This window comes from Vigna unguiculata, chromosome 1, assembly GCF_004118075.2.
Source record: "Vigna unguiculata cultivar IT97K-499-35 chromosome 1, ASM411807v1, whole genome shotgun sequence".
In the NCBI taxonomy this organism is placed as follows: domain Eukaryota; kingdom Viridiplantae; phylum Streptophyta; class Magnoliopsida; order Fabales; family Fabaceae; genus Vigna; species Vigna unguiculata.
In genome coordinates, this window is record NC_040279.1 from 24,128,184 (window position 1) to 24,153,915 (window position 25,732).

The window sequence follows — 25,732 nt, forward strand, 5'->3', positions numbered from 1 at the left end:
TAGTTTTTAATGCTATGCTGCTAAATAAATAAAGAAAGAAATACATTTAGGATTGTTAAATGTTTACTCACACTGTTATATATCATAATATTAATCAAGGATGGGGGTGGTATGGTATTTTGTATGATGATAAGTTTGTATACAGTCTAACTCAACTTGTTTCCCAGGTATGCTTACCCTCCACCTGATGGAAATATATTAACGAATATTGTGAATGCTCTAATTGCTGTTCCTCGCTTTTACACTCAGGTTGTTCCAGCATTAAGATTGATTGGTTTCTTTTTCTATCACCTGTAACCTTTTCTGACAGCTTGTTTTGTACCGAACTGATGACAAATAGTAATCATATTGATTGTACCACTCTAATGCAGGTTCTGCACTTGATGAACAAAATGAACATCCCTGCTCCATTTCGTATGGCACTGCCCACACCTCCATTACCTCCAGAGGTACCAGCACCACTTCCTCCTACTGTAACTATAAATCCTCAGTCTGCAGATCTGTCCAGTGGTGAATCAGAGATGGAATCTTCCGATGAGGTAACACCTTCACTGCTTTCAGTATTGCGAATCACCTTTATAATTGCATATACAGGTTCCCTCAATATTTATGTTCCCTTTTTGTTTTCATCCCGCCTCAAGTCTAATGTATTTTTTTAAGGTAAAGTTTTATAGAAATTTCCTTTTTAACCACTTTGCAATGTGCTTATGCTGTAGTTTCCTGTTGGCGTTAAGTTTGAAAATGTTCTTTTTGAAACATAAATGATTTTAATTGACAATCAAACAATAAAATATAAAGCCGTTAGGAGATGTCTTTTTCCTATCTCTTTAGTCAATTTATTTTTAAACTAATAACAAGCTTATAGGAGGGTGACGCAAGCACAAAAAGGTCTGGACAAAAGCGTGCCAGGCGTGAGGCCATTGTTGGCCCAGCTATTGATAAAGGTGTGGCTCATGAGTCTGTTGGAGTAAAACCAGCCACCTTGGTTCCAAAAGAAATCCCTGTGATAAAAAAGAACCATGTGTTAAAGGTATTTCTTTCTTAGAGATTGATTTTTGGAGAATTATTAACAAAGATTTCGTCATTTTATTTTAGTTTTTCATTATGATTTACAGATAAACATTGTCCCCAAAGCAACACTAAATAAACATAGAGATGATGAGACAACACAAGAGTTGCCAGAGCCAGAAAAAGATGTTCCAGATCCTAGCAAATTTTTGACTCCAGATGAATTAGAGAAAGGAAAGTTGCCTCCTGAGGAAATCTTATCCCTTCCAATGTTTAAGGTACTGATAAAAATATCTGCGTTTACAGTTCCATTCTAGTACTACATGTGCAACATTAAGAAGCAAGCTTTTCACCACTTTGGAAATCATACATTCACCATGCAGTCAAAGTTATTTCCCACTTTTGTCTCGGCTGGTTGATTTAAGAACAATTTCTTTGTTACTGTATTATGTGACTGAAGACTAATTGTTGGATATAAATAAGAACAATTTGCTTCAAAGATCTTGAAACAAAACACAGTATACTTGTCAAGGAATTTGTTTTGTTGGTGGATGTAATTTTTATCACAAGTTCCCGATGTCTTTTCTTGAACAGAAAGTTGTATTTTTTTTTAGTTTTAACAAGTGATATTATCTACCAAAATTTTCACAGGCTTGAATTGGTCTAATAGAAGGCTAGATGTAGTTATATCTCATTAAATGTACGGCTTGTTTGGATTGGAATAATTTGTTTCCACTGCATGTTTTCACCATCAATTGTAAAATAATTTAATGACTATACAGTGACAGCATAAAACAATGTATTCTAATCACAAACCACCGTTGGTGTTACTTTTAAGGTAATTATTATTGAAGTCAACAAACTTATCGTACATGGCAGCTTGTGATTAGGATGACAGTGTAAAATTATTTTGCAGGTGTTAGGGCTATGTTTTTTTTTTCTCTAAATAAAAAAAAAGAAGAAAACATCTTGCTTTCATTTTGTTTCTCTGTTCTCACCACTTCCTGCACAAATATTAGAAAATCATAAAAAAAAAATTAGAAAAAAGGTGACAATTTTGTAATTGTATGTGAAAACAGGAAATTCAAACAGAAAGTTTTCTCTCAACTAATCATGTTCTAAAATATGTTGAAACCGAAGGTCATGTGAATGAATTTAAAATCACTTTGCACTTGCTTGGTTGAGCAGGTGAACGAAGATTTAGATATTGTTTACCTTTGAAAACTATCCTATCTCTGTTAAGGACACCAATTTTGTGAGCTTGCAGTTTTCACGAATAAATTTAGGAGTAGCTCGTGTTTCCCAGTCTTGAACTTTTAGAAGCTCCTTTAGCAAGTTTTTGTGTGCAATAAACTATATTGGTTTCATCCTAAGTGAGGAGCACTTATTCGTTGCCAGTTATCCTTTTACATAATCTTAAGTCTCATCACAGCATATGGTATATCATAATTTTTTCATCCTGAGTGGCTGCTGACACTAAGTTTTGGATGATGAAGTGATTAGACCAAGGGAAGTTGACCCTACTATCCTCCAAATGCCCGTGTTGTCCAACAGTTCCTCTTTCCTTATAAGAGCAAGTATTCTGGAAATTAGAATTATGTATGATTTAATAGTATGCAATTTTTAGGCATCTGAAACTGATCTGTAATATTTATGCATATAAGCTCCAGAACTGATCATTCCGGAGATCATGTAACTCGTGAAAAAAAAAGAAAGAAAAAGCAACAGTGTAGGAACTTTGAGGACCCTGCTTCCCTCCACCCCAAAACTAACCTCACTTTTTTGTTCTCCTTTCTCAACCACCACTACCTTCTATACTGTCCTCCCTGTTGAATTCTCCTCTGGTTCATTCTCTTTCTGCAACCTGTCCATCTGCACGCCCTGAATGTCAATATTCTTCTTGATTTAATCCTGACCCTTGCGGCATGTTTCTCTGGTTCTCTCCTTATTTCTACTACAGTATTATGACTTCTGAAAGGTTGATCAAGATATAATCTATTAGACCTTCTATGGTGCACACGTGCATCTTTATGGGACTTTTTTTTAACTGATATTGTGCTGTGCAGAATTATACAGCTGGAAATCCTGCTCCTGTGTTGTATGTTAAGAATTTGGCAAAAGATGTGGTTGCTGATGATTTCTATTATATATTTGGTAAGCTATCAAGACTTTTAGTGCATTCAGATCTTGTTTTATACTTATCACATGCAATTTGAATGTTTTAAAATCCACAAAAGAAACACAATATAATAAAAATAACAAAATGAAATATTTTGAAATTTTCGTAATATTGTGTGGATGTTACCTCCGGTGTTTACTTTATTTTACCTTTATTGCTACAGGGTCCTTATTTGGAAGTGTTGAGGCTGCTAAGTCAGGTCTTCAAGTCAAACTAATGCAGGTAGCATATTAACATTCCGTAACCAACTTTTTTCGGTTGAGGCTATGCAAAAAGAGATCCAAAAGAAATAGTTGCTGTTGCTTATATGATCCAGTTGATTAACATGCCGGTTCAAGATTACATGATTGAAGGCTGACTCAACTAACCTGCATTATATATCCATGAAAGTCTTGTAGTAGCATATCTGAGACTGAAATTGATAGCTAGTTTTCAATTTCAGGAAGGACGAATGAGGGGTCAAGCATTCCTGACATTCCCCTCTGTTGAATTGGCTCATCGTGCTCTGGTATGTTTTTCACAGGAGATTGGTTGTGTTCTTTTTAATTTTTTTAATCAAGACGATTTTGTTTTCATATTTTTATTTCCTTCTGTCGTTTTTCTTGTTTCTTGCAGTTTTTTTGTCCATTTTACTGTAGTATGTAGAGTTTGACATGCTAATAATATTGTTGAATTTCAATAACTGTCCCAATACAAAGTTTTTCATCAAGTTATCTTGTTTGTGTTAGTAATGGTTTATATCTCATATTACTGTTTTTTCAGAATCGGGTGAATGGATATGTATTAAAAGGAAAGGCAATGATTATACAGTTTGGTCGGAATCCCTCTGCTGCTAAGGCTTGATTGAGTGCATGTATTGATGTACATCAGATGACTAATGATGCATGCTTAATTCACTCATGGTGAGAGGACCCTGCGCTGACCACTGAGGCCACAACATCCAGCAATGCCAGTGATATGAATGCTAGCACCTATATTCTCCTTGGGCTTATGGATGATGTGTGAATCTACACTTCACATTGTTGGCAATAGGAATGGTTTATTAAATTTATGATTTCTTGGTTTATTTTCTGCTCTGGAAGCACCAGCATAGCGAGGTTGGAAGAAAAGTTTTTCACATCAAGTTTGCCTATGAGAATGTGAAAAATGCGAAGTTGTTTGGCAACAACTTGTTCATCTTTTTGACATGTATATTTTGCTAATAGAGGAAAGGTACTTATAACCCTTGTGTGTGAGAAAGAGTACACTAACATACATTTCTCAGAATGATAATCAATGTAAATTATAAGGTATCAATAAAGGGAAAGAAGTATAACCAAAAGTTTTAATGAAGAAAAGTCGGGATCCTTATGAAAAAAGTAGCATAAGGAATAACAAATTCAGGAGAAGTTGTAAGCACCCAATTAATGAGATAGATTGTAGTTGTAACAACAAAATCCCAAAATTATAAAGGAAGGGAAGCATGATGCCACAATGTAAGACCTAAATCAACTATATGTCTGTGTTTTCATTCAATCCCACCATTTTAATGATGAGTGTGAGAACATATAAGTCTATGAGAAATACAGTGAGTAGTTAAAGAATTAGTGAATGAACGATATTCTCTATCCCAATCACACTGAATTTTTTTAGTTTAGTATTAAGTTGCAACTCAACCACAATTAAAGATTTGAAAAATAGGTAGTATTTCAATTTTAGATTTGATAGGAAAAATTCAAGTAAATCTGAAAAAACAACATTAAAAACATAATATTATAACTATTGTGTGGACTAATATGAGAATATCTCCTTATATTAATGATCATGAGTTTTGAACGAGAATAAACAAAATCAAAGACATGCAAAGGCGGTCTATTAAGGCGATCTATTAAAGTTTGGAAGACTTAAAACAAATTTAAGAATGAAGCTTTTTCATTTATAATTAAAAAGATTTATGTCAAAATCATCATAATTTTATTTAAAATTTATTTTTTGAACTTCTTTTAATGCAAGATTATTTATTAAATTGTCATAATTAATTTTATTTAACATTTCTTTTTCAATAGATAATAATTTCCTTCGACCATTGTGTCAAATTGAACTAGTGAAACAATGTTCAAGAAAAAAGCAAAAAATCAAGGAGTACAATTGATAGATGAGAAGTTAGTAGAGAGAAAGAAAGAAGATAGAAAGCATAATTGATTAAAAAGAGAGAAGAGATAACTAACCAATCTCTTTTTCCTAAACAAAATTATAATTTATTGTAAAAAAATTGTTAGCTCATTAAATGTAATTATTTAGTACTAATGAAAATTAGCAGCCATTCAATATTTTAATTAAATTTTAGACTTAATTACTTCTTTTGCCTTTATTTTGGTTGAAAAGTTACAAGTAAGTTCCTCTAAAAGAACTTATTTCAATATGTGATATTTAATAAGACACCTATTAGAAGGAAATTCAACGAAAGCATAGTTCTCTTTGGCAAATTGACTAACGATAAGTGCATTTATTCTAATGGAAGGAGTGTGCTACAAATTTTTAAGTTTAAAAGTGATGTATAAGAAATATATGATACAAATGAAGAGGAACAAACAAAATAAATACTTAAACCTACATTACTTTTGGTGGAAATTTTACCTAAACTACAAAAATGACTTAGTTGCTTGATTTTTTGTAGTTCCATAGTCACATGGAAACTAGCACTCAAATATGGAATCCAAGGTACGTTACCAATAACTTGAGATTTTGAATCTATTAACATTGCACTTGGTTGAGCTGTGTTCCTAAACTAAAAATTAGGATTAACCAAAGTGTTAGAGGATTTGTAAGATTTAGTAAGGAATGAATTATTGTGTGTTACAATCAATAAACAAGGTAGACTCATAAGGCTAGTTGAATGAATCAACCCTAAAATGACATACAAATCTACCACTAGTACAACCTTTATCAAAGTTACCATGACAAGAACCAACACTAATAATAGAGCCACCACAATTACCATTACCACAACCATAAGTACAATGGAGTAAGGGAGATATCAAGCCTTGTGTGTTTTTAACGTAGCAAACTAAACGAGTTTCAATATAAAAGGTAATAACTTCAATTTTAGAAATGGAAGGCGTGCAATTCTTGGTTTAAAAGACCAATACAATTGTTGCATAATGAGATGGAAGGTCTTCCAACATTACATTGACATATTCTTCATTGTTGGAAAAAATGCACCGTCTTTACCCTTGAGAATCACCCTATTAATAGAAAAATAAGATAAACACAGGGATACACACAAATATAACGTGGAAACTCCAAAACCGAAGAAAAACCACAACCATTGTCTAAAGACAACTAGAGAGTAACACTATGTGAAAATTTGTACAACACATAGACTATTCTCCCATACCTTCTAACCCCAAGTACACACACTCTCTAAAGCAATAATTTAACCCAAACATCACAACACTTTATTACAAGAGTATAAGAAATAAGAATTAAAAAAGACAAATATAAGCTTAAAGTGTCTTTAACTGGAGCAAGGAACATAGTGGACGTAGAGTCCATTATATAGTCACTAAAACCCACTCCTAGCTTATCCTAAGCAATGAGGGACTTTTGAAGACGTATTATTTTTCATCAACCTAACATTCAGGACCCACCAGAATAAACGTTGAAAACTTCATTGACAAATTTATTAATCTTATGAAAATAGTGTTGGAAAAGCTAAGTATTGCAAAAACAGTTTAAATTTTAGAGAAAGATAAGGTGCAGTACGAGATGCTTTCCTTCATATTCGACAACAACTTCCAAGTACATGACCGTTTTGAGCTTCATCTACAAGTCACAAGAGACATCATCCAGAACAACTTAGAGGTTGGTTCCTCCTCCTTTGCTGGCTCTCCACAAATCATGGTGGACATCTTGAATCTATTGTGGATTTTCTTAGTTGGTCGTGGTTATTTGATCCATCTCCAACATCTATAAATAGAGGCTTATGCTCACCTCTAAAAACACACTTTCATTCTTCTCCTCTCTCTTGTTCTCTCATTTCTCTCTTTCATTTTTCTATCTTTTATTAAATCATGGGTTTTTGTTTATTATTTTGAGAGTTCCTTGCTAGTTTTGAAATCCTTGAAAAATTTGGAAAGTTCATGTTGTATCCTCGGGGATTTGCACAATACACTGCGTATAAATCCTTAAGGGCAGTGAATTTACACAGCTCAGGAAGTTTACTTTGTTCATGATTTTTGTTAGCTAATACAACAATCTTAAGGACTTATATCTAGCATCAACTGTTGGTATCGCACAGCGAAATGTTTAGCGTTTGGACAAAAACCAAGAGGAGGGTGAATTAGGTTCTTAATAAAAATTGTGCTATTAAAATTTTCCCTTTTAATATCAAAGATCAATTAAAATTGTCTTCTTTATTTTAATAAACACAATAAAATAAAGAGAGCACAATAAAATAAAGAGAGTAAAGAAGAGAAAATTGCACAAAGTATTTATATTGGTTCGGATCAAAAGACTATACGTCCAGTTGTTAATCTCTCAAAAATGAGATTAACTCAATAACTAAAATAAACCAAACTTACAATCAATGATAAGAAAGATTAGGGTTTAGAAAACACCTCTCTTGAATCACATAAGAGATGAAGACACCTCCCTTGAAATCCACAAGGAATGAACACCTCCTTTGAATCACACAAAGGATGATCGGTTTCTCCTAGCAACAACAGCAACACTCAATCACTCAAGATCCCACTTGATGAAAGTTATCGCTTTATCCACACTAGGTTTTTCAAAAACTTCCCACAGAGAGTTCTCAAGTACTTAGACTTCTCTAACTTCTGTATTTGATAATGAAAGTCTACCGCTCTATTTATAGAAGCCTATTTAGAAATTAGGTTAAGAATATGAAAAGTTAAGTCACAACTGCCATAGATATAATCGATTATCACATAAAATTTTCTAAAAACTTTTTCTCACTGTGATAATCTATTATCAGCAGGTGATAATCGATTATCAGTAGTGATAATCGATTTTCACAGAGGCTTTTCTCAAAAATCAGTTTTAACTAAGATAATCGATTATCACTAAGAATAATCGATTATTCTCTTGGTACTCTACTACTTGGGTTTTGCCTTTTGACTCTTGACATACTAATTTAACTATTTTAAATAACATACACATATTACAAGACCTAAACAACTAAACCCTTAAGTCTTCAATGCATCTATTGAATCAAAGCATTATTTAAGTCTTCAACATTTTTTCATGCATCATCATCAAGTCTTCCATACTTCTTCATAAATCATCATCATTATCAAAACTCCTTATTGGAGGAAGATGTCCATCTTCTTCTTTTTGCCAACATCAACAAAACCCAAATCCTGATAAATAAAACATTATTTCTAGAACTCTAACTGTCTTTGCAAAACCATTCTCGAATGTGTCAAAATTTAAGGTCTTCTCTGGATAGAACTTTCGGTGCTAGCAAAAACATGTGAACCCTTTTATACATGTATGCAGTTGCTTCTGCTCTCGCATCTTCAAAAATCCGACTTTACTACTCCTGTAAAGCATGTTAAATATTGGATTCATGTGAACAAGGATTGCCAAGTTACTTTACTAAGTGCTTTGTTTAATGACTTGTTTGATGTTTATTGTTCATATAAGGAAGCCAAAGAAATTTGGGATATTGCTGAAGATGTTGTCCGACATAGATTCATCATAGGGAACTACTACCGCTATGAGATAATTGAAGATAAGGACATCACAATTCAAATAAATAAGTACCACAAATTGCTTGAAAATATCAAAGAAATGAACATAATTTTGTTTGATGAGTTCGATTTAGAACTTCTGATCGAGAAACTATTTTCGTCTTGGACTGACTACAAATAACAACTAAAACATAGGCACAAGCGTATGTCACTTCTAGAGTTTATTACTCACATCATCATTGAAGATACCAACAAGAATGAATGTGTTACTGCAAAGGCCAAAGCATTATCAGCGAAAACAAGTATGGTATAATACAAACCTACTCCAAAAAGGTATGAAAAGAAACCTAATCATAAAAGGAAAAACAATTTTTGAAATTCCTGTCCTAATGGATCTAACCCCACCTTTATGAAGAGGGAAATTGCTTCGTATATGGAAAGCTAATCCACCATGCACCTCAATGTAGACATAGAGCAAGAAATACCAACCATCCTAAGGCAAATATAGCTGAAAGGGAATATAGTATTGTTGCAGTCGTTTCATAAATAAATTTGATGACCAATGTGAGTAAATGAGTGGTAGACTTTGGTGCTACACTAGTGCTGGGGATGAAAAAGACCATGTTTATCTTTGTGATTCCATGACAACTTGATAGAGGACTATCTCCTAAACTTCAAGTGCTACAAATTTGAGGACAAATTCTCTTAGAGAAGGAGGGAATGATAGAGGACTATTCCAAGATTCCATACAAGAAGAACTTGAAGATGAACCTTTACAATTTAAAGGACCTATGACAAGGGCAATGAGCAAGAGATTGGAAGATCAAATCTATTCAAGGCTCCTGATGCTACAAGAAATCTGAAATTCAAAGAATATAAAGATCATGGCTTGAAACACATTTCAAGGATAGTTTTTAGGAAAATTAGTTTATGTTTTTAGACTTTGGGTTTTCTTTTAGAAATTAATTATGTTTTATGTTTTTTGGCTTTGGGTTTTCTTTTATAAATTATTTTATGTTTTTATGTTTTGGGTTTGGGCCTTTTTATAGGGTTCTCAGGTTTTCTTAAACTTATGTACCTATATATAGAGGTATCAAAAACTAATGTAGACACTCTTAGTCATATATTGAATTTGATTTCATTAAAGAGAGGATTCTCTTTGTTTTTGGCTTAGGCCTCTAGTTCTTATCAAAGATTAACATCTTTGTGGCAAATCTTCATTTGACTTATCAATCTGCCAGATTGTGGCGTCCTCCATATATGTCTTACTCTGCATTCTTCTTTTTATTTCTGTTGTGCCTCTTGAGGATTCAAATTCAGAAACGATCGAACTCTTTCCTGGATAGGATCGTATCACAACTCTTGCTCTAGGAAAAGGAAAGGTTCTTATAAAACTCATATTTGGGAAGACTTTTTCGCCTTGAGTGATGTGCTACATATGCCTTCTATTAGAGATAATCTCTATAACATTACTAGGAAAAGTTTGGGTAAGTGTCATTTGAATTTAACAAGATTGTTATGACAAAAAATAATATTTTATTTTGGGAAGGGATATGTGATCAAGGTTTCTTTCTATTGAATATTTTTGAAATTATCAATGAATCAAGTTCTTCTTCGTACATTGTTTGTGTGATATATGGCATACTAGATTAGGACATGTGAATTCCTCGTATGTTATGAAATTACAACGATTATGAATGTGATATATGTGTGAAATTTAGAATAACAAAGAAAATTTGCCATTTTGTAGAACGTGAGTTTGAATTGTTAGGATTAATTCATACTGATATAGCTGATTTAAAACAAACCATTTCCAGAGGTGTAAAAATTATATTGTAATCTTTATAGATGATTATTCTAGATACACTAAAATGTAATTAATCAAACATAAGGATGAAGCCTTTGATGCTTTTTTTTAACTTATAAAGCGAAAATAGACAATTAATTGAATAAAAAAATTAAAAGGATTAGATCAGATAGATGTGATGAGTATGCGTTGTTTAATGACTATTGTGTTAAAAAATGTATTATCCATGAAGTAGCCCCACCATATTCACCTGAGTCTAATGGAGTAGTTGAGAGAAAGAATAAAAGTCTTAAAGAAATTATGAGTGTCATGCTTATTAGTTCTAGTGCACTTGATAACCTTTGGGGAGAAGCTCTACTTATTGTATGTCTTTTACGAAATAGGATATACCTCATGTATCACACCTAGTCAAACTCGACCAAATAAGTAAACAATGCATATACTAAGGCAGCCAAGTATTCAACCTAGGCCGAGTCAACCTAACTTGTACCGGTTCTAACCTATACATCTAGAGGAATAACCTGCACCTCATATAACCAATATAATCCGTCAAGGTAGGTAGCCGGTCCAGGCCGGCTACTCCAGCATACCCGGTAAGATTAAAGCCCAGGCCGACAACTCCAATAAACTTAGTGAAAATAGAAGCCCTCGCGTTCAATAGGTCTTAAGGGCCTGGGTTAGGGCCCAAGCCCACTCATAGCCCAAGTCAAGGCCCGGCCCATGAGGTAATCAGACATCATTAATGCTCTATAAATACGCGTGGACCACAATAATTAAAGGTACGCATTCATTAATCACTGATTTGACCTTCTGAGAGCTTTGACTTACTTGAGCTTCGGAGACTCTTCTGCAGGTAACCCCTCCTGGGTTCAAGCTAACATGTACCAACCGGGAAGAGACCAAATGAGGAGATAACGGACTGCATGGTAAGGTGACGCTTGTGCTTGACTCATCTTATTTGTTCTCTGCAGGAACACCTCATATAAAAATTGGTAAAACTCCTTATGAGTTATAAAGAGGTTATCAACCTACTCTTAAATATCTAAGAGTACGGAGGTGCCTAGCTAAGGTAATGTTACTCAGTCCTAAGAAAAGTAAAATAGGCTCTAAAATATCTGATTGTATGTTAGGGATGTTGAACATAGTGATGCCTATAGGTTTCTTATTCTTAAAAGTGATGTAATTGATCACAATTCTATATTGGAGACAAAAAATGTTGAGTTATTTGAACATATATTTTTTTTAAAGGTTAATGAGACACCTGAACAACCTATAGATAGTAATAGTGATGCCATGTGTAAGGATTTATGGAGAAGTAAAAGATAAAGGAAGGAAACTTCCTTTGGAGATGACTTTTATATTTATTTAGTTGGAAACGATCCAACAAGTTTTTTAGAAACTACTAGTGTTCTTGACGCAACACATTGGGATCAAACCATTAGGACTAAAATTCAATCAATTAAGAAAATAATACTTGGACCTTAGTAGACTTGCCTAAAGGATCAAAACCCATTGGTTGCAAGTGAATCTTTAAGAAAAACTATCATCCTGATGGATCCATAGAGAAATATAAGGCAAGATTAGTAGCAAAGGGATTTACTCATAAATCCAACATAAATTTCCTTGAAACCTTTGCCCTCGTGACTAGGATTTCCTCTATTCAAGTATTGTTAGCTCTAGCAGTTATTCATAAGCTACTAATACACTAAATGGATCTTAAAACTACTTTTCTAAATGGTGAATTAGAGGAGGAAATTTATATGACTCAACGTGAAGGGTGTGATGTACTTGGTCAAAAGAATAAAGCGTGCAAACTTTTAAAATCTTTATATGGGTTGAAACAAGAAACAAAACAATAGCATAAAAAACTTGACAATGTGTTACTTTATGATGGTTTTTCACCTAATAATGTTTATAAATGTATGTACTCTAAATTTGAAAAATGGTGAATGTGTGATAATATGCTTGTATGTGGATGACATATCAATATTTCGTATATGCAATAAGATTGTTTCTAGAACTAAATTGTTTCTAGGTTCAAAATTTGAAATGAAAGATATGGATAAAACCAATATGATTTTAGGCGTTAAAATCATAAGGAAGGAAATAGTATATTACCATCCTAAGAACAATACATTGAGAAACTTCTCAATAAGTTTCGATATTATGACGTCAAACTAGTAAGTACTATTTATGATGCTAACTCTAAATTAAAGAAAAAATAGAAGAGAATCTATCTTTCAACCTCAGTATGCCCCCCAAATAATTGAGAACTTGTTGCATTTAATGAGCTTTTCTAGACCTGTTATTGCTCATGCAGTAGGTAGACTAAGTAGGTATACTCAATGCCCTAATTAGGAACATTCAGATGTGCTTACAAGACTTATTATAAGATACTTAAGAGATTCAATGAATTATGCCATTGAATATAGTAGGTTTTCCGCTATACAAGAAGGGTACAATGATGCTAATTGGATTTATAATTCAAAAGAGACAAAATCCACTAGTGATTATGTATTCACACTTGGGGTGGTATTATTACATGAAGATCAGCTATACAAAAAATTATTGCAAGATCAACAATGAATTAATGGTCGTCCATTGATTTGATACAATTACTTATATGATTGATACTCATATGATTCATTACTCTTTATGTAATATTTTGTATTAACTATTTGATTTATATCCTTTCTGGGTTACCATGTTGTATCTATAAATAGGACTCGTCCTATCAGTAATAAGACACATATACAAACAGAAGTTGTTCCCTACTCTCTCATTCTTTATTCTTCCTCTCCTTCTTCTCTCTCTTATTAGTTTTATTTTATAACACGTTATCAGCACGAGGGTTACCCATCTGAGTGTGAAGGCATATTTTTCTTTCTCCCTAAGGACAACACCTTACATTCCTCAAACAAGGTTCTTTCTAATCTTTTTCTCATTCACAAACTTTATCTTATATTTTTTTATGAGATTTTACTTTTCCTTAACGTTGGAGTTGATTTACCAGGGTGCTTCTGAAATTTAAATTCCTTAAGTAATATAAATTGTTTTTTTTTAAAATAATTGTAATATCGGGTTAAATTTCTGTTTCAAAATGTCAATTCATAAATGAAAACCATTACCAGAATGTTACAGGTTGAATTTTTAAATGGAAAAATACTATTTTATTTTTTTAGACTAAAAAAATAATGTTTACAGAAAATAATTGTTTGATTTTTTTTCTCTGTCTTATTATTATTATTATTATTATTATTTGATACATGAAATTTGATTCTATTAATATTTTATGTGTTAGTTCTAAAACATGTCAAATCTTGCAAAACTTGATTTTGCGGCTCTTGATATTTCGGGAAGAATTATTTATCATGGATTTTAGATGTTGAAATTCATCTAGATGCAATGGGTCTTAGAGATGTTATTAAAGAAGGAAATAAAGCATCTGAACAAGATAAAACTAAAGCTATGATTTTCCTTCATCGCCATCTTCATGAAGGGTTGAAAATTGAATACCTTACTGTAAAAGACCCTTCTATATTGTGGAAAGATTTAAAAGAAAGATATGACCACCAGAAAACTGTGATTTTGCCAAAAGCTCGTTATGATTGGATGCATTTACGATTACAAGATTTTAAAACTGTAAGTGAATATAATTCTGCAATGTTTAGAATTACTTCTCAATTGACTCTATGTGGAGAAAGAATTACTAATGAGGATATGTTGGAAAAAACATTCTCAACTTTTCATGCAACTAATTTGCTTTTGCAACAACAATATCGTAAAAAAGGTTTTCACAACTATTCTGAATTGATTTCATGCCTTCTTGTGGCTGAACAAAATAATGAGCTCTTGATGAAAAATCATGAGGCCCGACCAACTGGTTCTACTCCATTCCTAGAAGTGAATGCAACAACATCTGATTCATATAATCATGGACGAGGTCAAGACCATAATTATAATCATGGTCGTAATTTTGGTCGTGGTCGTACCCATGGTCGTGGTCGTGGTCGTGCTATTAATCATGGTCGTGGACATGGTTATAAAGGAAATTTCAAAGAGAAACTTCATCAACAAAAGTGGAAAAAGATTGCGAAAAAGGATAAAGAAATGGGTGAAAATAATGGAAAAAAAGTTGAAAATATATGTTATCGTTGTGGTAGTAAAGGTCATTGGTCTCGTGCTTGCAATACACCAAAGCATCTTGTTGAACTCTACCAAGAATCACTTAAAAAGAAGAACATAAAAACACACTTTGCTTATGAAGATGGTGATTCTGATTATGGCCATATGGATACTACTCATCTTGATATTGGTGATTTCTTTTCTAAACCCGATTGAAGCATTGATCACCTTATTGGTGATGGGAGTGTTAGAAAATAGTTTTATTTTATTTTATATTATGTTATTAAATTTTAAGACAATATTTTATATTTAATTCATGTTGCTTTTATATGTATAAGTTTTTATGAATAAAATCCTCTATTTTTATTTATTATTTTTTTTTCTTCTCTTACAATGTAATATCTAATATTGATTTTTTATGTTTATATGAAGAATGAATATTGGCATTAACACCAATAATGAGAATCTGTGCCTTGTTGATAGTGCAATAACTCATACAATTCTCAAGAATAATAAATTCTTCTCTTGTTTGGTAATGCGAGAAGTCAATGTTAGTATTATTTCTGGTACTACAAATATAATTGAAGGCTCCGGAAGAGCTACTATACTTCTACCAAGAGGTACAAGATTGTATATTAAAAATGCATTTTATTCTCCTAAGTCCAATAGAAACTTATTAAGTTTCAAGGATATTCGTCTAAATGGATATCATATTGAGACAAATAATGAAGGAGATATTGAATATCTTTATATCACTCGAATTGAGTCAAATAAAAATTGTGTTTTGGAGAAATTATCAACCTTCTCTTATGGCTTGTACTACACATATATTAATGTGATTGAGACGCATGTCATTGTAAGCCAGAAGCTTACAAATAAGAATGAATTTCTTGTTTAGCATGATCGTTTGGGTCATCCTGGATATATCATGATGCGAAAAATAGCTGAAAACTCATGTGGGCATCCACTTAAAAAGTCAAAAACTTCTTCAGTCCAATGATTTCTCATGTATTGCATGTTCGTAGGGAAAGTTGATAATAAGACCATCACCAGAAAAAATTAGAAATGAGTCAATCTCATTTTTAGAACGGATATAAGGTGATATTTGTGGTCCAATACACCCACCATGTGGATCATTTAGATATTTTATGGTATTAATTGATGCATCCATTAGATGGTCACATATTTGTTTACTATCAACTCGAAATCAAGCATTTGCTAAGTTATTAGCACAATTGATCAAGTTAAGAGCTCACTTCCCATATTATCCAATTAAGAAAATTCGTCTTGATAATGCTGATGAATTTACATTTCATGCTTTTAATGAATATTGTATGTCAATTGGAATTGAAGTTGAACATCCAGTAGCACATGTTCATACTCAAAATGGACTTGCAGAATCATTGATAAAACGTCTAACACTACATGCAAGACCTTTACTTATGAAAGCTAATCTTCCAATGACTATTTGGGGATATGCAATTGTGCATGCTACAGTATTGATTCGCATCAGACCAACAAGTTATCACAAATACTCTTCTCTACAGTTGGTTTTTGGTCAGCAACCTAATATTTCTCATTTAAGAATTTTTGGGTGTGCTATATATGTCCCAATTTCCCCATCAAAAAGGACTATGATGGGTCTTCAAAGACGTTTGGGAATATATGTTGGATATGATTCTCCATCGATAATAAAATATCTTGAACCATCAACAGGTGACTTATTTACAGCTCGTTTTGTTGATAGTCATTTTGATGAATAAGCTTTTCCAACGTTAGGGGGAGAAGGAAAGAAACTGGAAAAGGATATTGGTTGGATTGAATTAACATTATCGCATCTTGATCTTATACAAAAGAGTGTGAACTAGAAGTTCAACGGATAATTCATTTACAAAAATTGGTCAACCAATTACCATATGCTTTTACTGACACAAAAAGGGTAACTAAGTCACATATACCCGCTGCTAATGCTCCAATCAGAATTGATATTCTTGTTGGAGAATCTAATATAGCAAATGAATCTCAAACACGCCTGAAGCGTGGTAGGCCTGTCGGTTCCAAAGATAAAAATCCTCGGATGAGAAAAAGGGAAAAAAAGGTAAGATGGCTTAATCGAGGGGGTAAAAATATTCTTTTGACATAATTAATGATTCAGTTTCAGAAGGACCTCAGGTACCTGAAATGGTTGAAAATAATGAGATCTCAATAAATTATGTCATGAATAATAAAATATGGAACCGAAATAAAGTCAATATTGACGAGGTTTTTGCATATAATGTAGCAAAGGATGTTATAAGTGACAATGAGGATAAAAAGCTGATGACAATTGAAGATTGTCAGCAAAGAAATGATTGGCCAAAATGGAAAGATGCAATCCAAGCAGAATTAGATTCGCTTGCTAAATGAAAGATTTTGGACCTGTAGTTCGCACACCTGAAGGTGTAAAACCTATTGGGTACAGATAGGTTTTTGTACAAAAACGAAATGAGAATTGAAATTGCTAGATATAAAGCACGGTTAGTTGCTCAAGGTTTTTCACAAAGACCTGGTATTGATTTTGAGGAGATATATTCTCCAATGTTGGATGTAACAACATTTAGGTATTTAATTATCCTTATTGCACAAGAAGGTCTGAATTTACACCTCATGAATGTTGTTATAGCCTATTTGTATGGCTCTTTGGAGAATGATATTTATATGAAACTCCCTGAAGGATTTAATTTGCCCAACAAAGCAAATTCTAAAGAGGATTATTCAATAAAATTGAATAAGTCCCTTTATGGATTGAAACAATCAGGACGTATGTGGTACAACCGTCTTAGTGAGTACTTGTGAAAGGAAGGATATAAAAATGACCCTATTTGTTCTTGTATTTATATGAAAAGATTCGAGAATGAATTTGCCATAATTGCTATTTATGTAGATGACATAAACATAGCTGGAACTCCTTATGAGCTCACAAAGGCAATTGATTGTTTAAAGAAAGAATTTGAGATGAATGATCTTGGAAAGACAAAGTTTTGTTGGGGATTACAAATTGAGTATTTAAACAAAGGTGTTTTTGTACATCAAGAAGCTTATATAATGAAAGTGCTTAAAAAGTTCTATATGGACAAATCACATCATTATGTTCTCCAATGGCGGTGAGGTCATTAGATGTTGATAAAGACCCTTTTAGACCTCAAGAAAAAGATGAAGAACTACTTGGTCCTGAAGGACCATATCTTAGTGCTATAGGATCACTAATGTATCTTGCTAATTATACTCGACCTGATATAACATTTGTTGTAAATTTGTTAGCAAGATATAGTTCTTCACCTACAAGAAGACATCTGAATGGAGTAAAACAAATACTTCGTTACCTTAAGGGCACTATGAATATGGGCTTATTTTACGCAAATGATTCAAAATTAGATCTAATGGGTTATGCAAATGCAGGTTATTTATCAGATCCTCATAATGGTCGATCACAAACATGATATTTGTTCACATGTGGTGGCACAACGATTTCATGGCGATCTGTGAAACAAACAATAACAATAACATCATCAAATCATGCATAAATCTTAGCATTACATGAGGCAAGTCGTAAATGTGTTTAGTTAAGGTCTATAATTCAACATGTGCGACAAACTTGTGGTTTATCCTTGGAAAAAATGAAACCAACAACCATATATGAAAACAATAGTGCATGCATTGCTCAATTGAAAGAAGGATATATTAAATGAGATAGAACAAAACATATTCTTCCAAAATTCTTTTTCACTCATGATCTTCAAAGAAATGGTGACATAGAGATCCAAAAGATTCGCTCATGTGAAAATCTAGCAGATTTGTTTACAAAGTCTTTGCCAAGGAGAACTTTTGAGCAATCGGTTCACAAGATTGGACTCTATCACCTTGATGATGTAAGTTTACATGAGGAGGAGAAATAAAATATGTAAAGAACAATATTATATATAATGATATACTCTTTTTCCTTCACTAGGTTTTGATTCCAAAGGGTTTTTCCTAGTAAAGTTTTAACGAAGCACATTCTTTTATCAATGGACATCCAAGGGGGAGTGTTATGAATTAATGGTCGTCCATTAATTTGATACAATTACTCATATGATTCATTACTCTTTATGTAATATTTTGTATTAACTATTTGATTTATATTCTTTCTGAGTTACCAGAAGTTGTTTCCTACTCTCTCATTCTCTGTTCTTCCTCTCCTTCTTCTCTCTCTTATTAGCTTTATTTTATAACAATATATATATATATATATATATATATATATATATATATATATATATATATATATATATATATATATATAAACTCTTTGTAATTACTTTAATATTTCGAACACTATATTTCTACATCAAACTTTTTGTTACTTCAATCTTTTGAACAATAAAATATACTTTTTCTTTTCAACTATAAAAAAGAAAATGAAACATAAATAAAGAGACTCAAACACTATTATTCTACGTCAAACTTTCTTTTTGTTACTTCAATCTTTTGAACAATAAATATACATTTTATTTTAAACTATAATAAAAATGAAACATAAATAAAGAGACTCTTGTATATTTAGTGAGTGTGGAACCTATTATTAAATTATAGTAATTGTTTGAACTTTTTTATTTTAGCTTTCCAATTATATTTGGAACATAAAACTAAACACCTAATTAGACTTTTTTGTATTATTACTGTTATGTGCAGCTTGGCTTAGATGTGATGTATTACATATTTTTTAATTTAATTTTATACTGTATATTGCATTATAATTAAATTTGAACATTAAATATACTTTTTCTTTTAAACTATAAGAAGTATGAAACATAAATAAACAGACTCATTAAACCCTATTTTTCCATGTCAAACTTTTTGTCACTGCAATCTTTTGAACAATAAATATACTTTTGCTTTTAAACTATAAGAAAAATGAAACATGAATAAAGAGACTCTTGTATATTTAGTGAGTGTGGAACCTACTATAAAATTATAGTAATTGTATGGACTTTTGTATTTTAACTTTCCAATTATATTTGGAAATTACATAAAACTAAACACCAAATCAGATGATATTATTATTATTATTATTATTATTATTATTATTATTATTATTATTATTATTATTATTATTATTATTATTATTATTATGTGCAGCTCGGCTCAGATGTGATGTATTATTACCTATTTTTTAATTCAATTTTATACTGTATATTACATTATAATTAAATTGTATTTTATTTATATTAGTTAGTTTAATATATATTTTTTACTTAAATATGTTTATTTAAAATTGAGAATAAGTAAATTTTATTATCGTTTCTTAACTAAACTTATAAAAATTAGAAGAAGACATAAATATAAAGTATGTAAAAATAATTGTTTAACCCGTCAGATAAATTTGTGACTATCAGGTTGTAATTAGTTAAAAAAAAATCATGTCTGTCACTAAACCTAGGTCACAGCTAAGCACAACCTACAGAACCCATAATATTCCACGGAATTTTGTATAACCATGTTTCAGTCTCTTTTTCCAGAAAACTGTTGGTGATTATGAGGCCATTAGGAGGAGATATTTTTTCCTATCTCTTTCTTCAATTTATTTTTAAACTAATAACAAGTTTATAGGAGTTCGATCCAAGCACAACAATGTCTGTCTGCATAGCGTGTCAGGCATGAGACCATTGTTGGTCCTGCTATTGATGAATAGTGACTCATGAGAGTATGTTATTTCTTCCTCAGGGATTGATTTCTGGAGAATTATTAACAATTTGGTCATTTTAATTTTGTTTGCATTATGATTTACAGATAAAATTGTCTCCAAAGGAACACTGAGTAAACACAGAGATGATGAGACAACACAAGAGTTGCGAGAGCGGAGAAAGATGTTCCAGATCCTAACAAATCTTGGACTCCGGATGAATTAGAGAAAGGAGGTTGTCTCCTGAGGAAATCTTATCCCTTCAGATGTTTAAGGTACTGATAAAAATATCATCTTGCTTTCATTATCTTGCCCTATTAGTGCTATGTTTTTTTCTCTAAATAAAAAAACCCTTTTGCTTCCATTTTTTTTCACTGTTTCCACTACTCCCTGCATAAATATCAGAAAACAATAAACAAAATTAGAAAAAAGTGACAATTTTGTTTGTATGTGAAAACAGGGAATACAAACAGAAGGTTTTCTCTGAACCTATCATGTCCTAAAATATGTTATCAGATTGTTTATTTTAATTAGTTGATTACCTGAAACCGAAGCTTAAGTGGATAAATTTAAAATCACTTTGCACATTTTTTGGATGAGCCGGTGAATGAAGATTTAGATCTCGTTTACCTTTGAAACTATCCTATCTCTGTAGAGGACACCAATTTTATGAGCTTGCAGATTTTACTAAAAAAATTATGATTACCTTATATTTCCCAGTCTTGATATTTAGCAAATTTTTGTGTGCAATAAACTTGTATTGGTTTCATCTTAAATGAGGAGCACTTGTTGCTAGCTAGTTATTTTTTTTAGTAATCTTAAGTGTCACCACGGCCCATGGTCAATCATACTTTTTTAAGCTTCATTGGGTACTGATACTGAGTGTTGGACGATGAAGTGATTAAACCAAGAGAACGTTGACCCTACTATTCTCCAAATACCCATGTTATCCAACAGTTCCCCTTTCCTTATAAGAACAAGTACTTTGGTTAGTATTATGCATGATTTAATAGTAGGCAATGTTTAGGCATCTGAGACTGATCTGTAATATTTATGCATATAACTATGTTATATAAGCTCCAGAACTGATATCATTGTGGAGATCATGTAACTCGTGAAAAGGTAAAAAGATAAGAAAGAAAAACCAACACTGTAGGAACTTTGATGACCCCTGTTACCTTCCACCCCAAAACTAACCTTACTTTTTTGTTCTCCTTTCTCATCCACCACTACACTTTATACTGCCCTCCTCGCTGAATTCTCCTCTGGTTAATTCTCTTTCTGCTACCTGTGCATCTGCACGCCCAGAATGAATATTCATCTTGATTTCCTCCTGACCCTTGAGGCAGCATTCTCTGTTTCTCTCCTTATTTCAACTACAGTATTATACTTGTGAAAGGTTGATCAAGAAATAATTTATTAGAGCTTCCATGGTGCACAAGTGAATCTTTATGGGAGTTTTATTTAATTGATAGATTGTGCTGTGCAGAACTATACAGCTGGAAATCCTGCTCCTGTGTTGTATGTTAAGGATTTGGCAAAAGATGTGATTGCTGATGACTTCTATTATATACTTGGTAAGCTATCAACACTTTTAGTGAATTCAGGTCTTGTTTTATACTTATCACATGCAATTTGAATGTTTTGCAATCCCCAAAAGAAACATGATATAATGAAAATAACAAAACTAAATACTTTTAAATTTTCATAATATTGTGTGGATGTTATGTAACATCCATAGTTTACTTTAGTTTACTGTTATTGCTACAGGGTCTTTGTTTGGAAGTGTTGGGGCTGCTAAGTCTGCTTTCCAAGTCAAGCTAATGCAGGTAGGACATTAACATTCTGTAACCAACTATTTTCTGTTGAGGCTATGTAAAAATAGATCCAAAATAAATATTTGCTATTGCTTATGTGATCCAGTTTATTAACATATCCGCTCAGGGTTACATGGTTGAAGGTTGACTCAACTAACCTGCATTATATATTAGTGAAGATCTTGTAGTAGCATATCTGTGAAACTGAAATTGATAGCTAGTTTTCAACTTCAGGAAGGACGAATGAGGGGTCAAGCATTTCTGACATTCCCCTGGTATGTTTTTAGCAGGAGATTGGTTGTGTTTTTTTTAATTGTTTTAATCAAGACGATTTTGTTTTCAGATTTTTATTTCCTTTTGTATTGCAGTTTAATTTTCTTTTCGTTACAAAATTCTTGCAGTTTTTTTGTACATTTTACTGTAGCATGTAGTGTTTGGCATGCTAATAATATTCTTAAATTTCAATGACTGTCCCAGTATAAAAGTTTTTGATCAAGTTATCTCGTTTTTTGTATTTCATATTACTGTTTTTGCAGAATCGGGTGAATGGATATGTATTAAAAGGAAAGCCAATGATTATACAGTTTGGTCGAAATCCTGCTGCTGGTAAGGCTTGATTGAGTGCATGAGTTGATGTATAGCAGATGACTAATGATGCGTTCTTATTTCACTCATGGCGAGAGGACCCTGCACTACCCACTCAGACCACAACATTCAGCAATGACAGTGATATGATGCTTGCACGTATATTCTCCTTGGGCTTATGGATGCTATGTGAATCTAGACTTCACATTGTTGGCAATAGGAGTTGTGAATGCAGACCAACATAATTTTAAATGCCTACCGACGTTGGCATTGGGAATGGTTTATTAATTATATGATTTCTTGGTTTGTTTTCTGCTCTGGAAGCAAAAGTATAGGGAGCTTGGATCCTGAAAACGTTGCACAATTATGGTCAACGACAATTGGTATGGCTCCGACATTGTGGATATATATCAGGTCTAATAAATTTTTCGTTATGCAGCTTGCCATTGCCAAATGGCAACATTCCTGTAAGGAGATATATACATGTATCACATTGTCTAAAATATGTGTTGTGTTCCACAGGTTCTCTAAGGCAGAACTGCAGTTCCTAGCTTTGCTGCCAAAACTTAGGCGTAATGTAAGGGTCATTGCTGAATGTGGAAACTGGTAAACCTAACTTTTTAAACCTCTAGTTATTGTAGTTAGATTTTTTAGTTTTTCCTTTGTTGTTATTGCTGTTTGTCTATCGAAACTATCAGTGCATTTTGCTGTAAAGTTTGTGCTTGAGAACTTGAATTTGTCGAAGAAGGTTTTGATAAACTCGTTAGAACAACATGAAACATAGTGCAAAACATTCATTTGGTTTTAACTAAAGTTTAAAACTAAGGAGAACAGAGCAGATTATAACATTGTTGCATCCATTCTACAACAACACAGACACCCAAAATGCTTCTTAGATTATCAACTTTATATTTCTTTGCTTCCTGGTTCATATTAGTCACAAGAGAAAGTTTATGCAGAAGCCACTAAAAGAATTTGCAGGACTAACTACCGGTTAGGAGGCTTAGTGGTGCTTCAATGTTACTTATCATTCCCTATTTCGAACCATTAACTATCAAGTACAAATGTTCATTTTCCATGTGAAAATAGTGAAAACTTGGTATAGGCTAAATTCCCCATGTGTAGAAAATGCACATAGGGTAATACTTAGTGGTGCTTCAGTGTTACTTATCATTCCCTATTTCCAACCATTAACTATCAAGTACAAATATTCATTTTCCATGTGAAAATAGTGAAAACTTGGTATAGGCTTAATTCCCCTTGTGTAGAAAATAAACATAGGGTAATACTTATTTATAATGAAGAATAATACCGGAAAATATTGGCTAAGCCCAAATGCACATAATATTGTAATTAACATAAAAATATTGTAACTAACAATATCTAATATTGCTCCTCAAGTTGGTGCATATTAATCGTATGTACAAAGCTGGTTACAAATATAATCAATTGTAGATCTTCATAGAGGCTTAGTGAAAATAAATGCTAACTGATCTCTTGAATTAACAAACCCAATCTTGGTGTCTTCAAATACAATCTTTTCTTGAATAAACTGAAAGTCAACCTCAATGTGCTTGGTCCTTTCATGAAACACAAGATTAGAGCTATTATGAAGAGTAACCTGATCGTCATATATAAGTGTCATTTGAGTGACATCTCCAGATTGCAACTCTTTAAGTAATTATTTAAGCCAAACAAGTTCACAAGTCGCTGAGGCCATAGCTCTATATTTTGCTTTTGCACTAGATTTTGCCACAACATTTTGTTTCTTTCTCTTCTAACAAATCAAGTTACCTCCAATGGGAACACAATATTCATAAGTAAATCTTGTATCAGAAGGAGATTCTACTCAATTAGCATCTGAATAATAGAAAGTTTTAGTATGATAATTGTGACCATATGACAAACCTTTTTCAGGAGATCCTTTAATATACTTTAGTGTACGAATGATTGTCTTCCAATGATTTGCACATGGGGAATTAAGAAATTGACTTACCACATGTAATCTTCTGTACTTCTTAGAATCTGAGAAGGACTTCCCCTGATTGGGCAAGAGTTTGGTATTGGGATCTATGTGTGTGCCAACAGATTTTGAGTTCATCAACCTTGTTTCCTCCAAAATATTTAATGCATACTTTCTTTGAGATATAAAAATACCTTTGTTGGATTATGCTACCTCAATTTCCAATAAATATCTGAGTATGCCAAGATCTTTGGTCTGAAAGTGGTGACAAAGGTGTTGTTTCATGTTGGAGATGCCTTGATGGTCACTGCATGTAAGAATAATATCATCAACATATACTATTAAATAGATACACTCAACACTTGAGTGAAGATAAAAAGATGATTTGTCTCACTGTGAGTCATAACAAACTGTTGAACAACATTGCTAAATGTTCCAAACCAAGCCCTAGGAGACTATTTTAGGCAATATAAAGTGTTAGAAGTCTCACATCGACTAGAAATAAGGTCAATTTACCATATACAAGCGGTGCAAGGTATGGATTTCATGATCGATATGGATAGTGCTCCAAAGATAAATAGGGCTGAAGCGTTGGTGTATCTTGGCTACTTTATCATATTGTTGTTCAAGAACATTTCTAGCAACAACTATTTGAATTTCTTTAACAAGAGGTTACATGCTCTGAAAGCATTGGCAGGCTGTTATGAGAGTGCCAACATAGCTCCTGTGTTCAAACAGAAGATGGCCTCTCAATTCAAGATAATTCTTGAATACTATAGAGATTTGTGTAGGCAGGTTATTGACTGTCTTCAGGAGGAGAAGAACAGAGGAAAAGACGTAGGAATTGTTGCTAA

The 25,732-nt window shown here is 32.5% G+C and overlaps 1 protein-coding gene and 1 long non-coding RNA gene across 11 annotated transcripts in view; both read left to right on the forward strand.

The window, feature by feature from the left end:
* Positions 1–25,732, forward strand: part of LOC114184092 (U11/U12 small nuclear ribonucleoprotein 65 kDa protein) — a 42,226-nt gene that overhangs the window by 5,124 nt on the left and 11,370 nt on the right. For 7 of the 10 annotated variants that reach the window (XM_028071342.1, XM_028071374.1, XM_028071334.1 and 4 more), the window contains exons 6-14: positions 168–249; positions 372–539; positions 866–1,030; positions 1,116–1,286; positions 3,075–3,162; positions 3,351–3,409; positions 3,630–3,695; positions 22,867–23,329; positions 23,438–23,521. In XM_028071342.1, the coding sequence (XP_027927143.1) occupies positions 168–249; positions 372–539; positions 866–1,030; positions 1,116–1,286; positions 3,075–3,162; positions 3,351–3,409; positions 3,630–3,695; positions 22,867–22,947 (880 nt within the window). In that variant the 3' untranslated portion in view covers positions 22,948–23,329; positions 23,438–23,521. Of the gene's footprint in view, positions 1–167; positions 250–371; positions 540–865; positions 1,031–1,115; positions 1,287–3,074; positions 3,163–3,350; positions 3,410–3,629; positions 3,696–3,949; positions 4,525–22,866; positions 23,330–23,437; positions 23,522–25,732 lie in introns of those variants that run through there. The other 3 variants (XM_028071367.1, XM_028071389.1, XM_028071397.1) reach the window with 2 other exon arrangements.
* Positions 20,298–22,558, forward strand: LOC114184152. Its single transcript, XR_003604552.1, has 4 exons — positions 20,298–20,788; positions 22,003–22,090; positions 22,284–22,342; positions 22,437–22,558. It is a non-coding gene; the product is annotated as an uncharacterized LOC114184152 (long non-coding RNA).